At 41.8% G+C, this 24,116-nt stretch overlaps 1 protein-coding gene across 2 annotated transcripts in view; it reads left to right on the top strand.

Moving 5' to 3' along the window:
• Positions 1-24,116, top strand: part of meis1b (Meis homeobox 1 b) — a 77,492-nt gene that overhangs the window by 34,097 nt on the left and 19,279 nt on the right. For both annotated transcript variants that reach the window (XM_083897602.1, XM_083897601.1), the window contains exons 8-9: positions 3,013-3,158; positions 20,407-20,483. In XM_083897602.1, coding sequence (XP_083753728.1) covers positions 3,013-3,158; positions 20,407-20,483 — 223 coding nt within the window. The remainder of the gene's footprint in view (positions 1-3,012; positions 3,159-20,406; positions 20,484-24,116) is intronic.

The following is a 24,116-nucleotide window of genomic DNA, read 5'->3' as shown; positions in this document are numbered from 1 at the left end:
TTGAGCAGATCCTGTGCATTTTTGGAATGAAAACACACAGTGCTTCTGTGTTCTTGTAGTAATATGAAGTAGGCACTATTTCACTCACATTTTGCATCTTGTTATAATGAGGTCTTTGGGGTTATTTTATATTCTGTAGCCTTGTGTTAATACATTTTTAAGATCATAGCTGCTTGCAAACCATTTAATTCGCCATATCTCAATAAATATGTCCTAATTTAAATGACGGTTATGGTGGTATGATATCGTTCTACTATGTATGAGGCAAAGGGAAGAAAAAAAGCATAAAAATTGGTGGATCGATTACAACACCTCTTTGATATTTCCTCTCATTTATTATAGCTACAACGAAAAATAAATATAACTAAGTGTACAGTAGAGTACTCATCAAAGTTGGATTAAACAAGAAGTATAAAATGAAACAGTGGCAACAGACATATCCGATTCATGTAATATCTTGTGAGAATACACACTTAAATTACTCTTCTCATGAATTTTCACCTCTTCCTGAGTCTACTCATTTACTTACTCACTCATTCACTCACTCACTCACTCACTGAGCTGATACTCCGGCTGCTTGCTTCTGTTTTCCCAACTCGCATGGGACAAGCCCCTGGGTTTGTTATTGTAGGCTTTGCTGAACATGAGCCGGTCTTTACAATGGATTGAAAGCATTTGCTTCCAATGAAAATCTGGTCTTAGATTACAGGTCCTCAGCTCAGCTCACCCCTTTTTTCCACCAGCCGTAGAGAGGAAGAGGGAAAGGGGGTGGGTGTATTTTAGCCCTGAAACAGTAGGCAGAAAAAAACCTCACATGTTAAGCTCAGGCTGCGTTTGTCCCAGGCTAATGATGTAACTCAAGCCTGTAGTGTGAGTGTGTTTTCAGACAGAGAGATTAGGACTAGAAGCTGCTGTGGATGTGATGCATTCTATGTGTAGTGTTAGTCAATGTGTGAATGTTAGTCAACTAATCAATTAATAATCAATTATTTTACAAGTACAAGTAATTAATTGAACTGCCAGAGTGAGAGTCCCTGCCTGCAGGTGTGAATGTTTATTTTTTTCTTCACATTGTAAATCCAATGTTTTTGACTTTGCAAGTGGAATTTTACTGTTTATTAACTGAATAAATAAATAAACATGTTACTCGATAATCACAGTTATACAGTACGAGTGCATAATGATTAAAAGTGTGTCTGTACGTGCTGTACATTTGCTCTCAGAGCATGAGACATAATTGCAAAGAGGTTTCTGGCTGTGTTAAAAGCACTTAAACGCACCATGAGGCTTTCTTTTTCGCCACAAATCCAACTTATGACCCTTTGGCATTGTAACAGTAACCCAACTTCACCAGCTTTACATGCATATGCATTATTAATGTGCAGTGGCTGGCGTTTGCATCAGTATCACACCATCTATGAAAAGCAAGCTCTTGTTTTTACCCTCCCCCACTATCCGAAGCGTCACCTCCACTTCCACACGAGGTTCATTAAAAAGCCTTCAATATGTGTGCATATGTAACTCCTTCTGCCAGAACAGTCGGAGTGAGAGAGTGAGAGCTAGCCAACAACGTTGTTTCGTATGGATCGTTGAGAGCCTCTCTCTCCTAATGGTGTATATAATTCAGGTGCCCTCCAGGCATGCTTTCAGGAATTCTTTTGCCTGAGGTAATGGGGAGCAAAGGCCTGGGTTTTTGGCCCATGATTATTCCATTGATGTGGCAGGCTGGAAAAAAGTAATCTCCAACCGGATTAGCACCAACATCCCCATTAATTATCGATGAATCGAGGGCTTAGTTTTTAGCTAGGTGCGAGGTGTCGCTGACTACAAGTTAGTGGAGTACAGGCCCGCTAGAACACAGCTATTTACTCCCGCCACAGTGAATAGCACTCGAAGCTTTAGACCTGCTTTGTGTGTAATCAATAAATAACTGGATCCAATTCTGTGCCATGCTTCGGTGTTTTCTTCTTCTCCTTCTCTGCTTCCCCTTACTCCCAGTTAAGAAAGGCAGCGAGGGTGCCACTTGTTTATCCTGGCTCATGTTTCTTTTATGATTATCATCTTCATTGAGGGTGGCTCGCATTTTTGTATAATGATAATAACAATTAGGCTTTTCACCGCCACAGATGGGAAGAGCCTCTTTCTCTCCAATGGCACTGTATAGAATGTGAACAGTAATTGGGTAGTTTTGAATATGTGCAGTATTTGGGTGCGCTTGTGTGTGTGTGTATGCGCTGTATGTTCAGTGTGTATGCAGAGAAAAGGCCCATGGTACACACTTTCCTTTCACTTTTCCTCTCCGTGCTCAAATACTCTAAGCTGTCTCAGTTCCCCCCTTAGGTGAGGTTAACTGCCCTTAATAGAGCCTTATCAAAGCCCTACAGGTTGCTGTAAGCAGCCATGACGCCATTGTTATGAAAAACAGCTAGCTTTGTTAGCGCTGTGTGCCTCTGACTTCCTTTTTTCCACCTATTTTCCTTTTATTTTCTGCCTCCCCTCTCCTGGCATCCTCCCCTTTTGTAGTGCCATGTTACTCTTTCCACCTCAGGTAAAATGGCAGAATGCGCCAGGGCGACGCTTCAATAACTATTTTCCCCTCAGGATAATAAAGACTAAATCTCTCTGTCATTTTCAATTCTGCGCGGGCTTGGATGGGAGAGTGGGGAAATGCGACCTTACAAGTCCTTTGTGCTCCCCGTCTCTCTCGCTCTTTTTCTTGCAGAAAGATGCGAGCGCTTGCTGTGTTTTCAAGTGGCGGAGGGGGGGGGATGAAAGGCAGGGTTATTTATAAATGTATTAAAAATGAATGCATTTATGAGGTGCTGTTTTTCAGCCATTCTCTGCTTTCTATTGTTGTGTCTCTATACCACTCCATCTGTGCATACAAAGCCCTGCAGAATTCCTTCGAAATCATATTTATTTGCTTTGAATGCATGCAGAGGCGCAGCAAATGCAGGAAGTAAACAAACGGTGTGTCTGATCTGTCTCTTCCTGTTTCTTGTCATGTGACAGGTGATGGCCTGGACAACAGCGTGGCTTCACCGAGCACAGGGGACGACGATGACCCGGAAAAAGAAAAGAAACACAACAAAAAGAGAGGCATTTTCCCGAAGGTGGCCACCAACATCATGAGAGCATGGCTCTTCCAGCACCTAACAGTGAGTTGAATGCAGTTGCATTTGTTCTCAATCTCCTCCAGTTTTCACATCATGTGTGCACACCAAACTTCACGGGCACAAATATTCTGACTCATCGACAGGCACATAGAGTATACACACATATGTTCTGTCTTTCTAGATCTCTTCCATTATTTGACTTAGATTCACTTTCACACAAAGGGACATTCATTGACACACATACATAGACACACACACCACTGCACTGGAGCCCCTCCCTTACTGCACAAAGTATCCTGGTTTGTACAGTGAACACTTCAAAGACACAGGCCTGTTTAATCTGCTGGTGATCTCAGCAGCCTGCGTTCTCGCTCCTCATCTGTTGAAACTGAATAAGGTTGAAGCCAAGGAGAGACGCCCCTGGCCATAACTGCCGCAGATACATAGATGAACCTTATTAGGAACAAATCTGTCATTATTTAACAGATGCCTGGGATGCTGCAGAGGCCTGTGGTTTGGCTTTATTTTTGCACAATTATAGCAAAGAACACCAGTGCTGTTAGCTGGTGCAAACAGCACTGGTTTTGGAAAACTGGAAATTGTCTGAGGGGAAAATGGTGTGGGGAAAAATGCAGTTGGACTATCCTGTCCTAAGTTTCAAATAATTTCAACTCCAGCCAGAGAAAACATTATGAGCCCATAGTACACATCAGAGAATAGAAAAACAGAAACATGTTACTGTTACTAATGTATATATATATATATATATATATATATATATATATATTATTTGGTAGTACAGCTGGCCCAAAATAGCATTAACACAAGTGCCTGTCCCATTAACTGGCATGTTTCATACAGCTGGGTCTCTGGCTTCTGGATGGCCACTCACATGTCTGATTCCAAATGAAAACACAAGTCTAGGGTGCAGCACCAATGCATTTATGGAACTAAAAATTAGCAGCAGCTAAAACAGGTGTTTAATTGTGACATCTTAAATAAGGGACTAACTTCATCCAGCCTTGGGCTCCACATATTTGTCTGTGTCAGGTGTTTGTGGAGAACCCGATGCAGTTTGGCTGAGTGGGTGTTGGTTTAAATTGCACAGGCCAACAGGGAAGATGCTTGGGAAAGTAATTTAGTTGCTGGATTATGGATATTGCATGGGTTCCACTTTTATTGACTGATTGATTTGGAGACTGTCTTTGATGCAGTGTCCCCCTGTTTCCTAAAAGTGGTGAAGACAAATTTCTTTCTCCCAAAAGTAGCTGACTGATAAAACCCCATCTTTGTTGTAGAGTCATTGTATTCGTTCCCACTGCAGACAAAAGCCAGATGTTTGCAGGTGTTATTGGGTTTTTCTGACCAGTGGAAAACAGGCTTTTGATTTGAGAATCCTAGACAAAGTGATGTGCACACACAGTGCAGTTCACAAGCTTCCTCTTTGTGCTTTTCTCTTTCCATTTGACCCCTGCCTCCTCCTGAAAAAAAATCACTATCCCTGCACTGCCCAGTACACATACACATTCACTTCTCCTCCAACTGCCTGACCTCAACTCATGCATCCACTGAAACCTTTGGTGTAAGAGAGGAAAGGTGTTTAAAACATACACACATCTTGTCTATGGAGGTGCAGCATAGCACACACACATCTTCTAAAACACATTCACGCACAGAGAAACACACTTGCTGTGTCATATTACACTGGGAGTATGGCTTATGGAAGACTTCTGTACTGTCAGCTCTCAAACTGTGGGAAGTGATTGTCAAGGGAGTAAAAGAGAAGAGAAAAGGAGGAGGTGAAGGCAAGGAGATGAAGAAGGGGATAAGGAGGATCTATCAACCTTTTTCTTCTCCCAGGCTAAGGGCACTAAAACATGCTCACATTTAAAGCACACAGTGGCACATTGGCTTAATCCCTCTATATGGCATGGAACAATAATATAATTTGACGGTGTTCCCTCACTGCAAACCGATTTTAAATCTGTTTCAATCTTAATGGTTGATTCAAAAACATGTCTTCCAGTGTTTATCTTCAATCGTGAAGCCAAACAGAAATTAAACCCAGACAAAGAGAAGAGGAGCATTGTCTTTGTTTCTGGGCTATCTGGTCTCAATTTTTAGAAACACTGGCACCAACAATACCACTGGTGTCAGAGAAATTCTCTCTGTGGTCTCTAATTAAATCACCATATATTTGAAACTGCAAAAATCATTTACAGTTTCAATGCAATGTCTCTCTGCCTCTACTGGTGTGGACATGAGCATGGAAAGCTGATCCAAGCTCATCCACAGCGTCATCAACCACCTTTGTTGCACATAAGGGATGGAGGATGTGAGTCTGGCCTCTTAGAGATAGACAAAATACCAATTAGGCACAGAGAGATACATGCATGCACACACATGGAAGTCAGGATCTTCCCTTTCCCATGGATAATAAATATGCCAGAGTTTGATGAAGTACTGATACACCAAGAGGACAGAATAAACCAGAATACAATAGAATCACTACGGGCTGATGTTTCAGTACCCAATTTGGAGTATATTCTGTTATTCGCCCTCACATCACACTGAAGCAGAAGGTAGGTGGCAAACAGTGGCTGCAAGTGCACCAGAAGTGTAGGTGGTAGATGTCATTCAAATAGCTGTTTTCTTTTAGGGTTGTTTTGAAAATTAGTTCTGCATCTGTCCTCACTTATTCATCAATGATGCTAATTTCCCTTGCTGAAAAACAAAGGAAATATTTATGCATGATGTGCATAAAAAAAAAGCACAAACATCACCAGCAGAAAGGGTTGCACTATGCCTACAGGTTAACTGCATTTTCATGGCCTCAGTGAAAGCCTCAGTACTTTGTCTTTGACTGTGCTTTTATTCATTGTGCAATGGGTAGAGTGACAAGACAGAGAAGTGGTACTGAATCTGTGACGATGACGGCAGTTGCAACTCTGACTTCTCTCCAACACGCCCAATGAGCTCATGTGTTCTCAAGTGCTTGTGGGAGAAGTTTGTTGGAAGAATTTGGCTGCTCTCACTTGGAGCGACTGCAGAACATTAGTGTTTACCGCTTGTCACAAATGGCCACACAATGCAGCTTGCTGCCAGCTTGACATGCAGCTGTAAACTTGGTGGGGAACCAACATAAAGCAGGCAGGGGGCATCTCAAATTGTGTCCTCATCTTGTTTTACTGTTTGTTTTCCACTGATATCCTGATGATGTGATGAGTTACATTCTGTGAATGGGATATTTGATGAAAGAAGTCCATAAAAAGTTGTTGTTTTTTTTGTCACATCTGTATCCGCTTGACACCAATAAGAATTAATTTGATAACTTGTAGATAGTGACTGAAGCACTTTTTTTTGTATAAATAATTCTATTTTAACATGTATGACAAAATAATTAAGGCTGAATTATTGGAATCTGATAGCGTAAATGGCTGAGATACATTAGTGCTTTGTGTTACAGCCAACGAGATGAGCCTTAACATGAAGAAAGAGTTGGTACCCAATCTCTTTTACCTTCATCTCTCCTATTGTGCTGCTGGAATCCACCCCCTGCCTGCACCCTCCTCTCCTAACAAATGGTATTTTCTTGTTTAATTTAACAAGAAATGAGTAGTAAATGAAAGCTCAGGCCTCGAATCCCCAATGCGCCCTGTGCTCTGCTCTCCACTCCCCTATGAAAAGGCAATTTGTGAAATTATGTGATAGAGTAATTAGATGGAATTCACTCCCGCCTTCCTACAACACACACACACACTACCCAAATCCTCATTTAGATTGTTGCCTTGCTAAACTGAAGTAGGTGTTTGTGTGCACATGCGTATGTGTGTGTGTGTGTGGAGGGGAGCAGGAGGGGTTTGGCATCGAAAGTGTTAGCATTGCTATATTAGCCTGGCAGACTGGGACTCACACTCTCCTACACATTATCACCAACACTCTCATTCTGGCTCTCCGCCCCTCCTATTTGTACACAGAGTCAGTGTAACGAGGGGCAGCCGTGATCGCAGCTCATAAAAGAAGCCAACCCGCAAACCCTTAGTGAGCCACCTCCCCCCTTCTCTCAGCCCTTAAAACATGTAAAATGCACAGAGAGAGAGATGGAGAGAGAGGGAGAGAGGGAGTATTAAAAAATACAACTGAAAAGCATAATCCCCCGTTAATACAATTAAAGTCTAATTTAACCGCTTGCATACGCAGATGTAGCTGAGCTGGGGGAGAGCTGTCCCCCCCCCCCCCCCACAGCAGCATGCACCGTCGGTTTTGAGCAGAAACAGGTGTGAAAAGTGATATAATTCATTTCTGCGCTGGCAGAGGAGGCAAGGAGCCTCGCTGTGGTGGGACCTGGGTGGCGGAGAAATCATGACATGGTGCACAGGATGGGAGGGTTGGGGGCAATGGCAGAGGTGATGTTAATGAACGAAGGGATATCGGGTCACAATCATTAAGGAAGATATTTCTTCTTGTGAAAAATCTTTAATGTCGAGATAATTCTGTAATTCAGAGAACGTAGAGTGCATGATTTGCTCTTGGGTTCCCCCACAGTTGGCAAACGGTATTGTTTATTGCAACTTTAAAATATATGTCGCGTAACACGATCATTTGTTGACAAGCCAATGATACCGGTAGAATTCTTCTTTTTGTGGCATAGACACAAAACCAAAAGTTGAGGTAAAATCTAAGTAATGTTGTAGACCTTATTTGAAGGTTGAAATCTTACATTGTGTCGCTTTAAAGGAAACATCTATCCTTACAAGAGCCATCAATCACTTCACAATCAGACGTTATTTATAAAAGCACTTTTGATCCAAAGTATGGATAAAACCCAACAACTCAATTGTGACAATTGTAGATAGACTATTGTATATGCCCTCAACCTTACCTTAACCTCACAGCAAAGAGAACACAAACCAGATATGCAAAGTCTCAATTAAACAACACAAGTGAGAGGGGAAAAACTTTGCTAGAGGTCAAAGTTCGACGTTGCCTCAGATGCCATTAGTCTTCGGCTGTTTATTGCTGGAGCCTGGACATGTCAGCACCCCAGTCACCTGGGGCAACACAGGCCTGTAAGAGTGTGATTATACTGATCGTGTCCTCATTCTACCTTTTGTTCATTTTGCCTTCACTACACAGTGATATTGATTAGGATAAAACAGGGCAGAGAAAGGAGATATAGTAAGATAAAAGTCAGTATTATTTGTATTGTGATTTTTGTTGCTATCCACTGCATATATTCCTTCTTTTTTTAACACGTGACTTTCTTAGCTGGCAGACATCACTTTAATATATAGCTTTGCAAATTCATCAGGAAGGGAGCCTAAAAAAGAGAACATCATCTGACTTTTCATTCATTTATTCATAAACAGCAACACAGGCATGATGTCCATCTCGATATTGTAAAGTAATACAGTGGTCTATGTGGCCTGGTGTCTTCGATTAGGTCTTAATTTAATCTAAGTGGCAGTCAGAATCTTAGGCGCCTCAGCGTTAGGATTTCAAAGAGGACTTCAGAGTCGACAGACAGGCGGACGGATCTGCCAAAGGCCTGGCGTGACACTGTGACGAGACAGGGCAACAGAGACAAACAAGAGAACAATTTAGTCTTTTTCTCAACAGTTTTATTTGGTTTCAGATACATTATCTCTACAAATGGAATTGGCTTTGGGCTAGGCGATTGTACGCATGTGTATCTGATTGTGAGGAGTAGTGTTTGTGGAAATGCATGTGCGATTGCTTGTATGAGGGCATTTGAAACCAGTGTACCAATCGGAGGAGTGGTTGGTGTCAGAAAGGAGGCAGCTGAGTCAACCTGCCTACCCCCACAACACACACACACACACACACACACACACACACACACACACACACACACACACACACACACACACACACACACACACACACACACACCATTACTGTGCTCCAACCCCCACATTACCCCACACCTTGTAATGAAAACATCATCAATTATCCCTCTTGACAGGCCCCGGAGACCAAAGGCAGACAGCTCTCTTTGGGGGCTTCTCTTTGTGAACTGACCCTCACAGACACACAAACTTGCTACTCACATACTTGCTCTTTGTAATCATTTCATAAGATGCATGCATGTTTTTTTTAATTTTTATCCTGTCTACTAGAAGCTGATAGTCAGATGACCATGGAGTGTGCATGGTGATAGTGAGAAGATAGTAAGTGTGGTCCATCTGGTAGATGTGTGGCAGACAGGAGGTGTGTCTGTATATATTTGTGTGTGTGTTATGTGGGGTTTTGGGGGTGTTGGTGGAGGGAGGGGTAATGGTATGGAGAGGGCAGAGGGAAGCCATCAGTCCTGACATGGGCTCCTGAAAGGCCATCTGTTCCATGATTGATGTGTGGAATGATGGATGGATGAATAGATGATAGCGGGATACAGTAGAGAGACAGATGTAGAGGTTTTGGAAGCCAAGCTGATTGCAGAATTATTGTGGGGTTACTGGCATCTTGATCTTACATTGGTCTTCACAAGTTCATGTTGTTCAGGAGCTGTTTTTATCCTACGATTGGATTCTTTGAAAAACATTCATTCACTCATTCATTGTCTACCGCTTTATTCTCCACATGAGGTTCACTGAAGCCAATCCCAGCTGACACAAGGCAAAAGACGGGGTGCAGGCCACTTTAAAAACATTGCATTGTTAAATGCTTTGTCTTTAAATTGAATATTGAATCATTGCTGTTCCAAACCTGTGTGTGGATGGATGTCATATTTGTTTAATCGTTATACACGGAAATAAATCTTGTAACTTATTTGACATTTCACTTGGCTGGGTTCAAATTCAAACACACAACAGTAATACAAAGCTACCACAGCTGGCTTGGAAATGAAATTTTACTCGCAATACCATCATAATAAGATAGAAATATCATTGTTTTATTTGTAATAACCCTTTATATCAGCTTTTCTTCCACTTTCTCTTCTCGTATCATTTTACTCTGTCTATTTATAAGTGCTCAAGGGCAGTTAACTTTTAATTCATGTCACCTTTGAACTTTTCCAAAATGGCAGCCGTTGAACAAAAGCCAAAAGGAAGCAAGCATGTGTGTGTGTGTCTGTGAGTTGATCTGACCTTAGCCGAGTGGTGGGTCGATGTGTTTCCTTTAGAACGTGAAAACTTTGCAGACACTCAAGGTCGGTAAGTAGCACTGGAGTGGATCAACAGTCACAAGAGATCTAATATGGCTGTGGAAAACAGCACAATCACACACACAAATCATGGTTACAGAATCTAAATGTTGTATTAATGTTTTAGTCCCTAAGCTGTTTCAATCACAGAGTTTTATCAAAAGGTGAGGGAACATTCAATATTACTTGTATTTATTCAATTACATTGTCACCATCATTACTATCTCTTCTCCTTCCTTCATCATCCCTCTTTTCCTCTACCTGGTTCTCATATAATTTCATAGTTGGGAAACTATGAGACACTTCAGTGTGTGGTTTCATTGTTGTACGTCAGAGTGATTGATAGCTTCATACTGAAGCTGTGTTTCACACTAGTTCTATTTTTCATTATCAGTTGTGTGTGATAAGCGTATGTGAGTGTGTGTGTGTGTGTGTGTGTGTGTGTGTGTGTGTGTGTGTGTGTGTGTGTGTGTGTGTGTATGTGTGTGTGTCTTCAGAGTGGGACAAAGGCCCATTAACTCAGATGTGTGAAATCACTCTTGGTTTTGGTACCCACTAATCAGTTTACGATGATCTGCAAATCCGAAAAAGAGGCTCAGTCTCAGCCCACACACACACAGACAAACTCAGATGAAGACACACACAAACGCTCAAACATGGGCCTCCAGTAGTAATGTCTGTGGGTGGGTGGAGTGTGGAGTTCCCCACCATTGCTGTGGTATTTATTGGAGAGTGAGTGGCAATGGTGATGTGTGGAGGAGTCAGGGAAAATCACTGTCATAAGTATGTGGCTATAGCTTGATGGATGATCCAGCACAGGTTATCAATACTACTCACTAGCTTTGCTACTGCCAAGCAAATGCACAACCTCCATTTATTTAAGTTAAAACACCATCAGTGAAGCTTATATTCATCACCTTTAAAAAAAAAATAAAAAAAATAGTTAAGCTACGCTATGTGTGCAGCATGACTTTGTTCATCCACTGATATATGAACTCCGCTAAGTGTGAAATCACATTAGCACTAGCTGTTTGCCATTATCCATTAGGCTGTGTTTGGTGATCCACAGGATTGTGGAATCTTTTCTGGCTGGAGTCAGCAGCTCAATACCTTTTACTTACAGCAACTGCAGCGGCCTGCCCTAGATACATTTAGTGTGTGTGCATGTTTGTGTATGAGCGTGCGCACATCTGTCTGCGATTTCATATGCAGTTGCACTGGTATTTGTATGTGTCAGCTTTATGTCTCTTTTTTTGTCAGCGGCGCGAGTGTGTGCGAGCCTCGTTCCATGCGTGCGCTTCATGGATCCTGTTGCTTTGTCGTCGTGGTAATCAGATTGCACGTTGGCTGAACTAATTTATCAATTCAGTTCCTCCCACTTGTGTCCTCTCCCATGCGTGAACCCGCTCTCTTTCCTCTACACTCTCCGTCTCTGTTGCCTTCTCAGACAAAACACTCCTTTAAGAGAAACTGTAAGGGTTTCCCATCTTTTATGCATGCCTTGTGCCTCTCTGACTTATCTCTCCCTCTCCTTCTTTCTTCCATGACTCTTTCTCGTTCTATTTTTCTATAATGTACAACAGAGTTGCCTTATACATTTTAATGGTCTTAAACCATGATGTTATAGCAATTGTTGCACTTGGGCAGTTTGGGGAGCTATTATTTACAAATGAGATACCCTGTGATATCTACCCATAACTCCTCCTGTACACCGACTTGTCTTATGAGTGACATTTTCTGCATTAGAAGACTGCACCCACACACATTTGTCATTTAAACCTAATGCTAAAGGCAGCTTATGGAAAGTTAGTGACGCCGTAGCAATAACTTGCTAATGTTGTTAAAGTGTCTTGTGTTCTGTATTGTTGTTACATGCACAAAAAACCCCCCCAAAGAACACAACCTTGCAATGAGGAGAATGAGCTTGTCCTGCATAAATGTGATTTGATTGGTTAATGCCTGTGCTGCAATATTTTTCAGCACAGGGTTTGATTGTCTGGTTCTTGTGCTGCTGCTTTGAAAGTTGATCATTTCTCAGCTTCTGCCACACACAAGGAAAACAAACAGTAGCAATGGAGAGTTTGGCAATGTGTGACACCGTCCCATTTAAACGTAAGCATCTAAGGTGAAGCTTCCACCTCGTATGTGTGAGTGCAGCGTTAAAGGCAGGTGGCATGGAAGGTATGGCTATTGGTTTTTTGTGGTTTACACTTGGTCAGCTGACCCATTGTGCCCTGGAGAGTGATGGTCCAGTTTGTATATGCAAGGATTCATGTGGATGTGTGTCTCTGAGTGTGTGTTTGACTGTGTTGTGTGTGTGTCTGTGCCCAGTGGAGTGAGAGAAATCATAACTAGTGACCCAGGTGGTGAATGCAGACAGGAAATAACTCATGGTAGAGGAGTTGGACCAAGCTGAGGGCTGAGGGGGTGTGGTGGGAAAACACAGTCTCATTTCTTACTTTTTTTTCTATGCTGTCTTTCTTTTACTTCATCCCCCCTTCTCACTCATTTCTTCTTCCACCTTCCACCTCTCAGCTTTATGTTGCATATTTGTCAGCTTTCTTCTTTTTCTGCCCTCCTTCCACTCTCTCTGATGCATGCTGTTGTGATGTTGGTGATGGTAGGGGGAAGTGAACATGGCTGAGGGTGCTGCTCACTTGTTTTTACGACAGATTAAGTCATTGATTTGTAAAAGCGGTGCACTGATGGAGAAGGCTCTCTGCTGCTGGAGACGAAGAGCGAGACAGCGAAAGCAGAGGAGGGAGGTGGAGGGAAGCTTTTGGCTGAGGAGGAACAGGTGAGGATATTAAACTTGAAGGAAAAGATGAGAGCTAACGGTAAAGAGAGGAGTGAAGTGGAGGTGGAATTAAAGAGCGTAGAAAAGGAGGCAGCAAAAAATAGTTCAGCAAAAAAGCTAAATATAGAACAGAGGGATGAAGGGGTGGAGACGGGTGAGTTAGATGGGGCGATAGAGGGATGGGAGAAGGAGGGAGGGGTGGAGGTGTACACTGAATGACATGGCTGAGAAAGCTTCATCTTTCAATAGCAGCGACTGCTTCCTTCTGCTTCTTATACTCGCTGCTCCAAAGAGCATAAGGGAGCAATTGTGAAATACCTTTACCGAGTTTAAGCATTCCCCCAATCCTGGTTTTCTTTAGCCCCTAGGGGCAAACGGTGAGTTTCTAATTAAAACGACAGGAGCAAAAGGGTAATTATGATAATAACATAATAATATCGCCAGGGTTATTAGAATGTTCTGTGGTCCCCAAATTGCTTCCTCAGAGAGATCAGATTTCAGTGGCATTACATAAAGCCAAATTTCAAAGTCAGGTGAATTGAAGTGGATTTCCCCCCCAAGTACAATCTTCAAATCTGATTCCCTCTTGTATGTTATGGACACCAATTCTTAAGAGATGTGTCTCACCACAGTGGCATACTCCTTACAAGCTTAATTTAGTCCATAGGGTTTGTTTAATAGTTTTTTTGTTTCCGCTTTAACTCTCTTGTAGTCACGTTGTGTTTCTCTGCAGCTCTGTGTATAGTGGCTGTTTGTAAAAGGAGAACATTTGTTTGTAGATTTACAGATCACTGATAGAATGCTAGCTCCGAGCACTGTAGCTTGAAGATTGCAAACTGGCGCTCCGAGGTGCGTCCCACTGTTTTCTCAAAGCTTTACGCGCTACCTGACTGGGATGAGGCTTTGTGGATCCCTCCTTCTCCTCATTTACACACCCCCTCCATTCCAGGCAGCCCTGAGGCAGCACACCTCCAGCTGTGGCTGCCGTTCACTGCACCACTTGGTGCAAGTACCGATTGCTTTGGAGTGCCTCCCCTCGCTCAAATAGGCAGTAATTATGGGCTTAAAGAGGTTTAGTGGTCCAGCAAACTACATAATCACCCCCTGAATTAGCCCCAGCTCATCAGCCTCAGTCCAACGAGCAGCGCTTACCACTAGCACTAGCTATCATACTGCACCCCCTTCCCTTTATTGCACAGAGGGAAGCACAGCAGCAGGTGTTGTGCAACATCCGGCCCCCTTAATAAATTTAGCCTCCCCTGAGCTAGAATAGGGAGGACTAATGAAGCACGCCCTTGCTTTTAGTGAAAGCAGCCAGAGAGTGCAGATGCCACACATACAACACACAATAGAGATGCGTTCCTTCAGTATCAACATACCTCATCCTTCGCTCTGTGTTAACAATGCAGCACTTTGTTAAGACTTGAGACAGTCATGTGCATACATGATATAAGCTTCAGAATACACATAAGCTGGAGACCCACCCAGCTGTAAAGCACAGGGATCACTGTTCAAACCCTTTAGCACAGCAGCTAGAACAATAGGTGCAGCAGTGACTGCTGCTGCCCTGCATTATGTTTTGAGCTCGTAGAGTTTTGGAAAAGTGATGAATGATGATAATCATCAATTACCGTAGTGGAGAAGCTGTTAATGCTGTACACTCTCTAATCCACTTTGTACTGGAGCTTTAATATACTTTTCACCCTTTGCCTCACCAGCTAACTAGATTTATGTAATTCCCATAGGCCAGAAAGCTGTGAGATTTCCCTAAATCAACAAAAGCTGTTTTTGAGAGTGGAAATGCTCATTAATGAATAAAATAGAAAAAAAAAAAAATACTGTATGCTTTTCATTGGTTTTCTCCGGGTCCAGACGAAATGGAGATATTTGATGACAGAAACAGTTTGAAAGGGGGGTTTCTTTGCCATTTTTGGTGCATATATTGAGGTTTTTAAAAAAAGAGCTGTGGTGAATTATTCATGGTACAAGCTTTGAGTTGGTTTACCATAGTGTAACATTCAGTTTTTGTCCTTTTTTTTTGTTTTAGCACAGGAAAATGAACGGCATTTATTTAGCACAGACCTAGCAAAGGGCAGTGTGAAAAACTCTCATCCTGTAACTGGTTCATAATGAGCCTCTCAAAAGATCTGTTCTTGCTCTATTTGTTATTTTGCATCGGTGCAGACTGAATCAGAGGAAATTAGGTTAGGAGTGCTTTGTTGTTTCTGTTGTTGTTTTGTTCGCCCTCACTCCCATTCCTTTTCTTTTCTTTAATCCCCCCTTTCTCCCAGAGCCAGCTTTGTTGCTGGGTCCCTGCTCCCTAATGAAGTCAAAGGGATGTCAGTCGATGCCACCTACACAGAGAGGAATTTGAAATGGTGCACGCTCTCACAGCGCAGTATGCACACACATACAGAGGATGGAACTTCCACTGAATGAGCAACAAAGTTGGGAAATTGGAAGCTTGGTGTATGAGATACAGCAGGCGTACAGTTCCGAACGCTTGTTTTAAAATCTGCTCATGCTCAGGGTTCTGGGCATTTGTTGTTAGCATAACAATGTGCTTGCCTCCCCAAATATTTAAGGTAATCTCATACACTTCTGGCAGGGGGAATACTACACTTCCAGTAAACTGTGTGCATGTGTGTGCACGAGTGCAAGTGCATGTGTGTGTGTTTAAGACAGTTTGGTATGATACTCTGATGCCCTTCTAGCCAAAAAGGCCCCCGGATTAGCCGTCAGGCATTCCTGATGGGCAGCTCAGTTTCCACAGAGATTTGACCTGGGAACAGTGAGGGGAACAGACCTGGCCAAGTCAAGACTGTTCACTTTTACCTCAACAGCCACATGCGGCATGAATAATGCTGCTGTAATGGTGCATGCTGTACGCTTGGGGTTGTTGGGATAAACAGTGTCAGACGTGTAAGATCTCTTGCATAAGTGTGCAGTAAAAGCTATCAACCTTATTGATATCCACGCATTGTGTCTTTTTTTCATCACATGACTGACAGAATGTGATTTTTCTCTTTCTTATTCCTGCCTCCATCCTCCATTACAGTTTTAAAAAGCTAAATGGCACGTCAAGTCTTTTTAATGTGATACATAGAAACTTAGAAAGCACAGCACCGAATAGGAATATATGCAATGACAACGCCGCAATGTAATGACTATGGCAGTAATATGTAAGGTCACATTTAAAACGCACTACATATGCAGTGCATATTATTCATAAATCAAAACAGAAAGAAAATGTGCAAAAATTGCATTACAAAGTCACTTTGTCAGTATTTCGGTCATTGTTTTTGAGCCAAATTCCAACTACATGGAGCAGGAAGAGCAGAGTAGAGAAGAGAACTGGTTTTGCTGAGGCGGCAAGATCAAGAGAATGGAGAACAGCAGCAAGATAAAAGACATTTCTAAAATAACCCTCCCCTCATGGTGAAGTGGAGCATCCCCAGCAAAAGAGTGAGTCAGGCTTGTTCAGTCGTCCTCTTTTTCCATTTCCTCTCACCTCTCACTGAGACATTAAAGGTGAGGCTTTATTCAGTTTGCAAGTTGCGAAAACAAGAATTAGTAAGCCATGACCTTTAGAAAGTTCTCGCTTTTTTATGACTGTAAACATTTCAGTGAGTTATTGCTTCTGCGGAGGAGATAACATTTTTGATGGGTTAGTTTTGTCCCATAAATGTCAAAAGTTCACTCATCACAATAGCTGCGTGTTCTGTCTGAATGACCTTAATCATGGCAACGAGCCATTAGCATTTTTTTGTCTTCACACATTTGAAACATAAAAGAAAACTATATATTTTTAAATGTTGGGACTGTATTGATTGTCTTATATATACAGTATTTTAAATATACACAGCTCAAGTACATATTTTGTAGTATGCTTATTTTAGTCAACATATTTTTACCACATTGTCTAGAATAGTTTTCCTCTGCGTTAGGTATGGGACGGGGGAGTAAAGAGGGGTCTTTGCAGAATATTTATGCTCTTATCTCTATGCTAAACCCCTAGGGCTCCAGATATCCATTTCCATGCCTCCTCCTCTGCCTCCTCATTCCCTCTTCCTCTCTTTCCTTCTTCCCTCTGACTATCTGTCCCTCTCTTGTTCTTGTCTGACAGGGTCAGGGAGGAAGACAGTCAGACAGGGAGGGGATGTTACTGATGCTCTGTTACTCACCCACACACACATCTGCGCTAAAACACACACACACAGATACACACACACGATCATGCCCGGCTGAACTTACTCATTGGCCCAGCAAGCTCAGTGGCTCAAATGAGAACAAAAAACGCACAGATGAACTTATGAATATCAGCGCACACAAAAACGCAAAATCTTGACTCAAATGCACACACACACACGTGCACACGCACACTGGGATTGATAAGACACACAGAAAAGAGAGAAGTCCAAACCCACACCCCCTCCTGGCACCCACATGCTCGGAGCCCAGCAGAGAGCAGGGTGGAAATTCTCATGAAAGGAGTTGTATATTTGGAGAAGACATATCATTAAGATAGGCGGAGGGGAGGGAAGGGAGGAAAGGATGCGCAGAAACTTTCCATCTGTTCTTTTAAAGAACATGTTATTGGTTTCCTCACTAAAGGCCTTTCTCTCTCTCTCTCTCTCCCTCAGCCTACTGAACCATAGCCAAAGGCAGTTAAAAAAAAGGACCAAAATCACTCACAGACAATATTAAAACATGGCAACTTGTTGCTAAGCGGGAAACTAAATCACAGTGCTTTGAAAGACAGGAGCTAATTTGATGGTTTAGGTAGAGGGAGGACAAAAAACTGTTTTCATGTTTCTGGCAGATTTGTCCTAGTGACTCATTAAATACCCAGCCATACATCACAGTAACAGTTTATGTTTTTATATATATATATATACATATATAATGAAAAAATATTATTATTATTATAATAAAATTAATGTATCCATGTTTTTTTATATTATACTTATAATACTATTATTATTATGAATGTTTATTTGATTATTATTGGAGTGCACTTGACATATTTGTGTATACCATATTATATTCAATTTATCCATCATTTTAATCATTTTAAATTATTTTATTGCTGTCACAGGGCTACTAACTTTTTTATGCCTATATCTATCTGTTTGCTTGTGTCTGCCAAGAAGCAGGAAGGACAGCAGCGCAGAAACAGGGTGCACTTGTGCTGTATTGTGGCTCCTAGCGTCGCCTCAGCTCCCATATATCACAAGGCAGACAGTCCTACGTCCACAGATCTGCAATACGTAGAATTGATCTTCTCATGTTCAATCAACTTTGTCAAGAAGAAAGACATAAGAGTCAGTTTGTTTTAATATTTCGGCAAAGAGCGTGTGTGATGTCTATATGTAAAGTGCTCACATGACATAAGCCCTAAAGAATGTTTTCCTCACTTTCAACACTCAGGCAGACGAGTGGCGCCACCGATTCGCTGCAGTAATTTCGATTCTGATATTATCGCTCCGCAGTGTGAGAGATAGTTCATGCGGTAGATATATGAATGACCAGAAAGTTCATATGAACACTGGCACAGTCACATGCAAGTGCACTGAAAAAAAAAAAAATTGGAGACAGAAAGAGAAGTGGACACAAATTTGGCCGGAGGCAACAATGCAGTAATAACTTAGCGCGTGAAATTAGCCTCCTTGTGTTCCCATTCACCACAACCAATCACATGGAGGAACAGCGGCTGGGAGGAAATCTGTCTCCTGTCTCTCTGCTGACTTGTTCCAGCATTAAACACAATCGTGCTCATTATGCGCTGAAAAAACTGTAATGAAAATATGAAAACACTGGCGCCACACTGATTTTGCACGTCTGATTGACTATTAAGTGTTTGTGTGTTCTTGGGAGACATACTGTATATATTATAGAGGCCATTTGTTGAGTGGCGCCTATTGTTGGTCACCATGACATGGTATAAGTCAATAAATAATAATAATAATATGACATTCGAATGGATCTACTCAAACGATTATTACAGATGTTTGATATTGATAATATTGCTGGTTAAATATCTTGTTACTGTTCTTGTCTTCTTTGGTTAGCAGAAATTAAAACTCAATATATTATATAGCTGAATTTTTATCTCTATTTGCAGTATTGACAAATGAGTGACAACAAGGTAATTCACACCTCTCGTTGACAAAATAAAAACACAAAATGGATCAGTTGGGTAATCTCTCTGTCTTGAATGTACAAACATTTCAGAATATACATTAGTTAGTTGTGATATCCATTCAACAATCTATTTTCTTGGTTGCTCCTCTGCTTCTCCCTCCTCTCTTCCTCTTTTATGGCATGCCACTGGTGTTCAGCACAGTCCATGTCTTGTTTCAGTCATGAACCAGCACATTGTCCTCCGTGAACAAGGCTCCCTGCATCTGTGATACCCCCCAACTCACTCTAATATAAATCAACACACTCTCCAAGTTCACATTTATCCAATTTATTCATTCTATATATTTAAACAGGTGGCTTGACTTTAACTGTTCTCAGCTGCTCCAGAACATAGAGCATGCAGTCAACAGTTTGTATTTTAAACAGTTGGTCAATTTGTGTTATCCTTTGCAACATCTGAACAATTTATCACTTGTGTGTCATATTTGCAAGTTTACAGCGTCATAAAGTTTTCAAGAGTAATGTGATTTGACTATTAGTGCAAATCATTGTTTGCTGTAATTATGAAGGAATGAATGAATAATCCCAGGCTTTCTGTACTTCCATCTGTGTCTGGAGAAACAACTCCAGCAAAAAAAGTGGCAAACTTTACATGTTATTGCACCAACTGCAAAAGCGATCTCACACTAGAAAAACGTAACATTTTCTTGTCTATATTCCATCAAATGAACACTGCATATTTCCAGCTCACTGATTACATATGCAGTGGGGCAAATATATTTGTGTAAGAGGCTGCCTAATTACCAGAGCTGGTTCTTCACTTCACTTAACTTTCTAATTGGCTTGCCTTTTTGGCTGCCATTAATGACATGATTTCATTTTCCATTAATGATCGGTGAGAGAAGCACGTTAACGTGTACACCACTCACCCACTCTCACACATTACAGTATACGTCCAGATAGGCAGTGACACAAGCCCATGTCGACACCTGTGCATCAATGAGCATTAGCACACGTCTCACTTTCTTCATTTCATTACTGTGCGTGGTTGTGTGTGTGCGTGTCTGTTTGTAACCTTTGCCCAGCATCATCGCTGTAAGATGCATCAAACCCAACAAGAGCGTGCTTCATTTAACAATATGTGGCCAGTCTTTTCTCATACATGTCGTCTCTCTCTTCTGCAGCATCCATACCCATCAGAAGAACAGAAGAAACAGCTGGCACAAGACACAGGCCTCACCATCCTACAAGTGAACAACTGGTGAGTCATTTCGGAGTTTACATGCAGTAGACTTCAGAGGTTTGATCCCTCCAGGCTATCCCAGTTCTTAATGATCGGAATTAATGCCTCCACTCCAACCCTATTTTCATACACACACACAAACACACCACTTACTGAATCATCCTCATCTAGATCAATCCATCTAAAGAGATATGGCCTGCAGTGATTTTCCAGACCAACAGCCTAACTCAGCCCAAACATGAGCAGCCATGTTAATTAAGAGTCCAACTACATTCTGAAGACATCCAATAAAAGCATCCAACATGCACAAGTTATACGAGAATAATTACTTGCAAAGTGGTAGCTCTGAGACTAATTATAGGTTTTTACTTTGGTGTACTTTGTGGGTTTTTGTAGCACCTTTACTGTGATTAATGCTGGTTTTAATTAAACAGCGAACATCTTGTTCACCATACTTTTTATTCCCACTTCATGTTCATCCTAAAAGTATATTTTTTAAGACACACTGATGCAGTTCAGTTACTTTTATATTAACTTTAAATACAAAAAAGTGGAAATGTACTGACATTAGAGCAGGTGCTAGGTATTTTCCTCTTTTCATTACTTTTAAAGGTCATTTTATTGGTAGTCCGCTGACCTTATATCTTTTTACACATTGTTATTGAGTACTTTTTCATAATGCATAAAGCATGTGAAGTTGTCCTTGTTAGCAGGGAGCCTTGCACAGCCTGGTTGCAAACCTGCCATTGCAAATTAATGCTCTGTAAGTGCCAACTAGCCTGTTAATTGGGAACAAGCGTGACTGGCTGGGGCCATAAAATGAGGCTGCTTACTAGCCATTTTAACCTTAGGTAGCACTGTAAAAGGTAGAAAGGGGCCCTATGTCCTTGTGCAGCTAGTCTTATCAGAGAGATGGCTATCAGCACATGCTTAGTGTTATTAGCCATGTCTAATTAAATGGGCTGGAGTCAGGGTAACTGAGGTAAGGCCCAGGCAGAGGGTGTTTGATCTGAGCAGCCCTTAAAATAATCCTTGAAAGTATCAGTTAGTTGCGAGGTAGGAGCATGAAAGTGGAGAGTGCCGAGACGTAAAGAGCAGCAGAAGGAGAGAGCGAAAAAGAGATGAAGAGAATGAGAGAGGGATAAAGACAGAGGGAGAGAAGGAGATGAGACATGATAAATCCCCATTACCAGGAGTCTAATGATGTTAACATTATTCCCAGCCATTGTTCAATCTGAGACCTGAGAGACAGACAGACGTTAGATTAGGGTATGGTGTATCAGTCTATGGAGAATTCAGTTCATTCTGGGCCAAAAACAATGCACACTCTCGTGCACACACACACACACACACACACACACACACACTGGTAGAAAAAAGCCTCCTGACCAGAGGGAATCCTGTTGAGGTTATCAAATCACGTGACCTCTCTGAAATCCACGGGGGATCAATTCTTACAGCTGAGATAAAGCCAAGCTGTGTGCGTGTGGAGTGTGTGTGTGTGTGTGTGTGTGTGTGTGTGTGTGTGTGTGTGTGTGTGTGTGTGTGTGTGTGTGTGTGTGTGTGTGTGTGTGCAAGACAGGCAGTCACATGAACAGTAGTTTGGTCACTTAAGGCTGAATGTGTGCTCTCATTCTGTTTGTTATTTTTATTGGTTGGGGGATAGCAACACACCCTGGAGGTGTGTGCATGTGCGTGTGTGTGTGTCTGTGCGAGACCAACACACACTGTGTAAATTGTGGGAGGTTAATCTTGGTTTGTGTTAAGTGTCTGTGTGTGAGTGTGTGTATGTACGTGCGCATAAGAAAAAGTCAGAAAGAGAGAGAGCGAGAGAGATGAACCGGGGGTGGTTAATCTAAGGGGTATTAGCTGTTAAACCCGGCATGCTGGGATCCTGCTGCCCCCTCACATTTCGTTGTATGAGTGTGTCTGTTTGTGTGTGCGAGCTTGTCCACAGGCATATTTCCATGCACGGTTGTTTGAGCGAGCAGTACATCGTAGCATTTAGGGGACCTACAGTGAAAACAATGAAGGAAAAAAGACGGGTTGACAGAGAGCTGGAGACAAACTAATTGTCACAAAAAAAGATGCAGGATTGGGGAAGGAGAGATTGAAGGAGGAGAGTAAGTAAAAAAGACGATGGAGGAGAAAAGGGGGAGAAAAAGAGTCAATTACAGACAGAGAAAGAGAGAGAGAGCGAGATAAGGGAAGAGAGGTTACGTTAGGGGAACTGCCATTTCACAGGCATGTTGTTGTGCTGATTGGGAAGCCCTGTCATTGGGTGTCTCCATAGCAACCCATGGTGATGTTACCTCCTGACCCACTGATTTGTTGAAGTCAATTTCCCGAGCTGTGATTATGTTTGTCAGTGCTGTTGAAGAACACACACTTGCCCTTACACACACTCTCTCTCTCACACACATGCATGCATGTCTAAAGTCTCTCAGATTTACACACACACTCACACACATTTTCTCATGTGTTCACTTGCGCCAAATCAGCTCTACAGCTGTGAAATCAAGGCAAAGAGGACACAAGACAGCATAAAACACTTACTGGGAGTGTGTTTCACGGTCATACGCAGGCCATCAGGACTGAATTGAATTCACATCGAATGGCCACAGATGAACTGCAGGTCATTCGTGTTTGTGTAGGGGGGGGGGGGAGACCTAACAATAAAAAACATGTACAACTGACAAATGAAACGCACAGTGAAACCCTGTGACATGTTACAGCGCAGCATAGTACAAACACACACACCTCTTTCTCTTTTTTATGTGTGCAATGTGATTTCCTTCTTGTCTGTCCCTCTCTCTCTCTATCTCTCACACACACACACCATAGATGTGTTAACACACATGTCGAGTGTGTATTATTGATGAGCGAGCACGCGGTAGGGCTCAGCAGATTAAATAAAAATGCTAAAGGCCGGCAAGGGGGCGCAGATCACTCATGAATTATTGGCAGAAATACTCTGCACCAGGGAATCTCAATTTGAATGGAAAGTGTGTAGGTGTGGGTGGTAGTGCATGTTCACATTTGCACAATTAGAGAATTTACACGCAATGCTGCGCACACCCAAATACAAATAGTCAGGCACATCCCTATATGGTAGTGACACACATACACTCACACCTCCTATTAGGTGTGCATACAAACTTTTTTTTTTCCCCACACCCATACAGCACACACACATAATATAAGTTGCCACATGACACAAAGGAAGCCGGACAAAAACCTTGTCCGACAACTTCTGAACATTTCTCTGTGTATTTATGGATTCCTGTTCGGTAAAAAAACGGACATCAATGTTTGATTTGATTTGTGATGTCTCTTTGTCGTGAAAAACATAAAGAATAATGCAATTCTGTGTAACAGAACCACTCGCATTTCGATTTGTTCTGTGACCATTTTTATTTTTATCTAATGTCATTGAAAGTCAAACGTTCACACAACTGTAGGAGTGTGTAACAACAGCATAATAAAAGATGTTCCCCGGGCCAAACCAACTAAATCGCCGTGTTCTCAGTGAAACTACGGTATTAAAAAGTATAAAATCAGTTTAATTAAAATATTTCCTCCAAAACAAGTGTTTGAAAAGTAAGTTTGTTACCTTTACCTTAACAATAAAAATTATTTTGACCTTTACAA

The sequence above is a fragment of the Microchirus variegatus genome (assembly GCF_963457635.1).
Source record: "Microchirus variegatus genome assembly, chromosome: 11".
In the NCBI taxonomy this organism is placed as follows: Eukaryota; Metazoa; Chordata; class Actinopteri; order Pleuronectiformes; family Soleidae; genus Microchirus; species Microchirus variegatus.
The sequence above is the reverse complement of the archived record's forward strand: the minus strand, read 5'-3'. Positions and strand labels throughout refer to the sequence as shown.